Raw genomic sequence first — 6,776 nt, 5'->3', positions numbered from 1 at the left:
CCCCCCCCCCCCCCCCCCCCCCCCCGAGAACAGCCTTCTATCGGAAAGTCTATTTGAAATAGTAGTGATCGACCGACCGACCGACCAACATAGGCATCCCCAGAGCTGCTAGCATGCCGAAAAACATCCGTTTAGCTACCAGGGGACACATGCATGACTGCATGTCTCTGTCTTCCCTCTCTCAGTAAGCTGAAGAAATGGACCAATGCTTTTAAAACGTGGTGTATTTCTTTAACCTCTATAGCACCCTCTATAGCACCCCCCCCCACCCTCTTCCCCATCACCTGGAACCTACGGAGCTACTGTAGAGCAAACGTGCATGCATTTTTTTAAACAGTATATAGTATGTGTCTGAATGTGGGAGCCTTTCTCTATTTAGCAGTAAATGTATGTTCTGTGTGCGTGTACGTGTTGTGGGTACAGTATGTGTACAGTTGTATCAATGTATTTTTCCCTGCCCGTGTGTGTTTGTGTGCATCTCAGCATGGAGAGGATAGAAGAAGCCTCAGTGGAGAATCACACAGGAGGTGAAGTGTTCAGTGAAGTGTGTTTCGTGTATTTCGTAGTGTGTATGTGTGTGTGTGTGTGTGTGTGTTACGTGTGCTGTGGGAGGACTGAACCTCCCATGGCTGGATCAGTGGCTAACCACAGAGGATGAGGTGTCCATGAGAGCTGTCAGTAAAATCCAGCGTGACCGCATTTTATGCATGAGCAGGTGACATTTAATGGATCGGCTCAGTTTACACAGATGGAAAATATGAGTATTAGTTAAAGAGAGAGACACTGCTGTTGTGTAAATGATTAAATCTCCCTTTAAGGCGCATTTGGTCTACTGCAGATTTCCTGGACAGAGTGGTCCCCAGTAGACAAGGCAAAGGGGAAAGAGGGGCGCAGGCTGCTCCAAGAGCAAGTGAAGCTAGCAGTGGAGGAGGGGAGGTCCAGCAGAACGGTCGCAGCAGGGGGCCTGAACGGGGTCATGTAACGAAAGGTCAAACAGACAGATCTGCACATCGTCACGACCACCCTGAAGCCAGACATCCTCCTGGTCTCAGAGGCGACTAAAACCATCGGCATGTTGGAACTGACGGTGCCGTGGGAGGACCGTCTGGAGGAGGTCCACTTGGGGAAGAAGCCAAAGCACGAAGAGCTGATCACTGACTACTGCCAGCAGGGCTGGAGGGCAAAGTGTGCGCCAATCGAGATTGGCGGCAGAGGTTTTGTGGGGCAATCGCTCGACAAAGCCATGAGTGTTCCGAGCGCCACCGGTAATTCAAATGAAATGATCTTAGGTCAGCAAAATGTGCATAAAATATGTGGCTTGTGCAGAAAAGCTTGCTCCTAATTTGATGTTGACTGTCTTGTATGGCGTTATGAATGGATGGCATGCGCTTATAAGCACTTTCACATTTCTGTACAGCAACTGGAACATCATAGTTCCCATTTAAGAACACCTTTCAATGCCCCATTCAATATCTTGCAAATCAAGGTTTTATGAAAGAAATTGACATTTCAATTCAACAATTTCAAGGTTCAGCTCAAAAGGTGGACCTTTGCTAATTGTAAAGTTTAGTTTAAGAGTTATGCGATGTGTATGATAAGGGCACTTTTGGCTACAGAGCACCACAGGAATAATAAATAAATTGCTAAAGAGAGACTATTTTTACTTAATTAATCTCTGAATTCAAATGCATGCGTGTATATATGTTCACATGCAAGTACTGGTGATGAATTGCACAACGCTGGTTTACAGGACTGACATCTTGTTTCAAAGCCCTGCAGCCCATCCATCAAAGTAACCCTAACTGAGCACAACAAACACACCTATTGGGCTTCTTTATGTGGATGAAAACGCTGCCGTTGCATTAGAAGATGACCTCGGGGTCACGCTGAGACGGATTGGGGGAACACAGCAAATGCACCCAGCCAGCAGGAGCGCAAATCATCGGGGAGGCTGTAACACAGCAGGAAAATGGTTTTGCTCATAACCCCTTGTCAGTAGGGGTCAAGATAGAAATTATTTTACAAGCATGTCAAAGCGCACAGGTGCTATTAAGGGTAACACGTGCTAGCGGGTGGAAATGGAGAGATCATGGGGATTTGTTCTGCCGTAATAAACTCTCTTGATAGCAAATGCTGATAATGGACTGTACCGAGGTGAGAAGAAATTGCAGCTATAGGGAGCAGCACAGAGAAAATTGCTGATGTTGCATCAGATTTAGTACATCACTCTGAAAAATAAAACAACAGAGGATCCGGCCAAAACAAATCTCCCTGAACATTTGTAGATATTAAGAAGAAAGCGAATAATGAAAAATCTAAATCACCTTCTGGACATTTCACGGTCACATTTTGTACTTAAACACACATATTGGGTTTACAAACAACATTAGCTCAGACATGAAAGACAAGGCGTCGTGCTGCTCGCAGAAAATTGCGCTCCTGAAGAGAATTGGAGTTCAGCGGAAGAAATAAATAGACGGTTTGGGACTGAGAGGAAGAGACGCCCTTTGATGTCGTGAAATTAAACTTTGGGTTGTCTGTGGCCAGGAAAACGCTGAACCGTCTCTCCACTCTGCAGACATGTGAAGATGAAGGGTTTCATTTTTTTCTTGTCTCTGTACATGTTAATCGCAGGGGAAACAGCAAAAAGAGTGCCTACGCGATGTGGGGCTGCACAGTGATCATTATATATATGTCATATATATATAAATCCCTTGTGACAGTGCATGCTGCTACGTGTGCGTGCTGACACATGCTGGGGAATTGAGTCAGCTGCTTGAGTGCATTACTTCCTCCCATTGAGGAGGGTTAGCTGGTCAGTTTGCACAAAGGCTAATCAGTAATAGTCACACTGACACACAACATTCATCACAATTACACAGTCACCATCATTTTTCACAGCGCTGCTTTGCTGTTATCCAGCGTGCAAAAGATGCCTCCAATTAAATTGCAATACTTTTCACGTTTATGGTCTGTGACGCTGCAAAATGCGTTTCACAAATAAGAAAAGCCTGTTGAGGGAAATCATTTGAGAGAATTAGAGTTACCATCTGATGTCGGCGTTGGCAAACATCTGTAAAATAGCCTTTCCGATGCTGCTGATTGTTGCAGATTTAAAAGAGATGAGAAGAGGAGCAGTATGGAGAGGAGGGAGGGAGAGGGAGAATGGAAGAAAAGATAGACACGGAGGGAATAAATGGAGGGGGAGAGAGACAACGGAGGGAAAATGACGGAGAAAAAAGTAAAAAGCTGTTTTGAAAATGAGACCTGCTGCACTGCAAAACACCTGAAGTGACACTGAAAGCCATCTGCAAAGATACTGATTGAAAAATATATATGTATGTTAATGTGTGTGTGTGTGTGTGTGTGTGTGTGTGTGTGTGTGTGTGCAGGAAGCATTACAGGCAAAGGTAAACACACCTATAAAAGCAATTTCACAGCATCTGCGTAGGAGAATGAGTTTGTATAAAACATGAGGCGCACATAGCTGACTGTAGAGATATATTATTTTGAAGATTGCCTTAGAAGGGATAAACTAGAAATACTGCCTTGCAGTCATGTAGTGGTTTACATCCATGTCTGTCTAAAATGTCATCACTTCAGCATTTCATCCTATTGGCTTGAAATTGTCATAATTAGCAAATTAATTCTTGAGTCACGACCAAAAACGTGTTTTGCGGGGGTCACAGTGACCTTTGACCAACAAATTCGACTCAGTTCACTGAGTGCACGGGAAAGTTTGCGCCAAATTTGAAGTGAGGCGTTCCTGAGATATCGCTTTCACAAGAACGGGACAGACGTTAGCTCACAGAGACCTTTACCTTTGATCTTTAACCACAACAAATCCAATCAGTTTCTTCTTAAGGTCAAGAGGACTTTAGTGGCACATCTAAATACATTTCCTCCAGACGTTCCTGAGATATCTCGTTCACGAGCATTGGACAGGACGGATGCACCACCCGAAAACATAATGCTCCCAGCCACAGCTATTGCTGGTGCAGAGGCATAAAAAAAGAAGCTGGCCAGATACTCTGGGGTAAATACCTGATCTAGGGAAATATATCACAGCGTAGGAGATGACTGAAGGCCGTATCCCCAGCTTTACTACACTCAGTACCCTCTTCCCACACTCCATGTTACTGTGTGCCACTGACCTTGATGAGATCTAGGCCCCTCAAAAAACCCTCAGCTGCAGAATGGTTTTTAGAGAGCTTCAGAGGAATTTGATTTGAAGGGGTTTCAATTCAAATGAGATGTGCGGCAGACAAAATGTCTGTACAAATAAATAGATATGGGCAAAAGATTGTAATGAATATAGAGTAAAATATTTATCACAAATATTGTGATACTTACAATAGTGAACTCAAAGGAGTAGTTCAACATTTTGGGAAATACACAAATAAGTTTTCTTGCAGAAAGTTAATCAATTGATGTCACAAAAACTGGAAACAGGTGGAAACCGCTACCTTGGCACTGTCCAAAGGTTAAAAAACAAAGAATCACCTATCAACACCCTAAACCACACATGTGACCAAAAACACATCTAAACACCGGTGCGCATGTGTGAAACCGCACCTTGAGCAAAATCACAACCCTAATAAAATACATCAGTAATTCAACATGAAGAGAACTATTGGTTGTTTTTTTCGCCAAGTAAAATGCTGCTGTTTACAACATAATATGTAAAGTGAATTGCACTTTAACCCCTTCTTTTTTTTTGTCATTTACAAACAAATCATTAAAAGAATAAATTGCAACATTTCTTGCAGACGTTTGATAAATAATCCACTACTTCCACAGTGAAGAAGGAATCATTTGAGGCTGAAAGAATTGAGATAAAAGAGACAAAATTGGCAGTAGGGGAAGGGCAAGTAAATGCTGAAGCACTAAGAACTTCCATTTAAAATTGCCACAATTTAGTCATTTGGAGACATTTACTACTTCCTACTCAGTTGGTCAGTCAGACAATGGTGGAAGTGCAATTTTGGAGCAAATCAGTTTATATAAGAGGCAGGAGAGGAGGTATTGTATGGAGATTGGAGGTGAAGAAGAAAGCAGTATAACAATGGCAGGACAGAGACCGAGCCCTCGCAGACCTGATTCTGTTTCCCTTGCTACAGAGAAGGTCAGTCCGTATCAAACAGTGGACAACCCTATTTAGCTGGTGCCAAAGAACCCGATGGGCTTAGCGAGGATTAGACGGCAAGCACAAAACAAGCTCACTGGCTGTAATACAGTAAGTACAGCCAGAACAAGGTTAGCTGTGTCTCATCATCATACTGAAATTATAAAATGATATAAGTACAAAAGCCTTCTCCTCCTGCTAAAATCTCCAATACGCATGGAGCAAAAAAGCAGGTTTCAAAGCACAGAGACGTTATCTATGACTGTGTTGTCTGAAAGACCCACAACATTAGACGTCTTATGTTCTGCCTGACTCATTATTAAATAAGCTCAATATAAAAACATTACCAATGGTGGGCGATGATTGTTTTGACTTGGGGAAAAGCACCTGAGGTCCCAGCAGTTGGAAGATACCAGCATGTTGTGATTGTATATATGAGAGAATATGAAAAGCCTGACGATACAAAAACTCATCTCTGAAAAGAATTGACTCTATTCACTCTTTTAAAATCTTCTGTCTCATCTGTTCTCTCTCTACTTTAATACTGTAAACCAAACGTTGACTTCTACATTTAATGTTTTTTGAAAATGTCTGCCTTTAGAAATGAGTCATGTTTCTTTCTTTTTTTTAAATGTTTTTTTTCCAAAAGCATAAAAGACTTTTTGGCAGCTCCGTCTATAAAAAGTTAGATTTTCTTTCGGAGGCCACATTGACGTGGATTTCTTAGCAATCAGTGTATGGCAATGTTTAAAACTTTTGTGCAGTATTTTTTGCTTTATACCTATTTTGCTCGAAGCTCTAACTGAACTTTCCTTTTTTAAGGCTTTTTCATGACTGACACAGTCCTTTGTCTTTATCCCCAAGGATGAAGGCACATGCATTTACATCTGCCGTCAGAGTGCTCTGCAGCTGTGGCCCGGGCATTTCTTTCTAACGGTTTTCTGTGTCTGTGAACTTGAGGTCTCCGTTTATTTTGCTGTTGTGCTCAACGTGAGTTTCTCTGGATAAGTGCCATCTACATCCAAAAATGTTCAGCTCAGTCTGCAGACATCCAGGCGCTTCTGTTAAGAATCTAAATCTGCAATGTAGCCTAACAAGTAACTAATATTGTCAAATAAATGTAGTGACGTTAAAAGTACAATATTTCCCTCTGAAATGTAGTGGACTAGAAGTATAAAGGTATATTAAATGCAAACACTCAAGTCAAATGAAGTACAAAAACAGTCAAGGATTTAAGTCCAACCATCCATCCTTTAACTGTTACCTCTTATCCTATTCAGGGTTGCAGGTGGGATTGGAGCGAAGGTACACCATGGACATGTCCCCGGGCTATCACAGGACTGACACATAGAGACAGACAACCAATCACACTCACGTTCACACATTAGTTTATCAAGCAGCTTAACTGCCACCTGGGTATTCAGAAAGACGAGGTCAAGTACATGTTACGTTGTATTAATTAAAACCAAACTAGATGTGGTCCTCTTGTCCGCTTGTGACAGTAGTTATGCCAGTGCAATGTTTTGTCTAAAACCCCTCTGGGCGACTTGATGGTCAGGGCTGGTGTAAATGGATCTCTCTCTCTTTCCAGATGGATTGAACAGCAAGAAGATGATAAACAGGCTGAAGTGATGGATGCGTGAGGGAGGAA

General features: G+C 42.4%; 1 protein-coding gene across 1 annotated transcript in view; it reads left to right on the top strand.

Annotated features, from left to right (window-relative positions):
• LOC116381554 (G protein-activated inward rectifier potassium channel 1-like) overlaps positions 1-6,776 on the top strand; it is a 39,423-nt gene extending 32,647 nt beyond the window's left edge. Inside the window, exon 2 of the mRNA XM_031843803.1 lies at positions 6,717-6,776. Coding sequence (XP_031699663.1) covers positions 6,717-6,725 — 9 coding nt within the window. The 3' untranslated portion in view covers positions 6,726-6,776. The remainder of the gene's footprint in view (positions 1-6,716) is intronic.

Source organism: Anarrhichthys ocellatus, unplaced genomic scaffold (genome assembly GCF_004355925.1).
Source record: "Anarrhichthys ocellatus isolate YVR2014 unplaced genomic scaffold, GSC_Weel_1.0 scaffold4, whole genome shotgun sequence".
In the NCBI taxonomy this organism is placed as follows: Eukaryota; Metazoa; Chordata; class Actinopteri; order Perciformes; family Anarhichadidae; genus Anarrhichthys; species Anarrhichthys ocellatus.
This window is presented reverse-complemented; position numbering and strand designations above follow the sequence as displayed.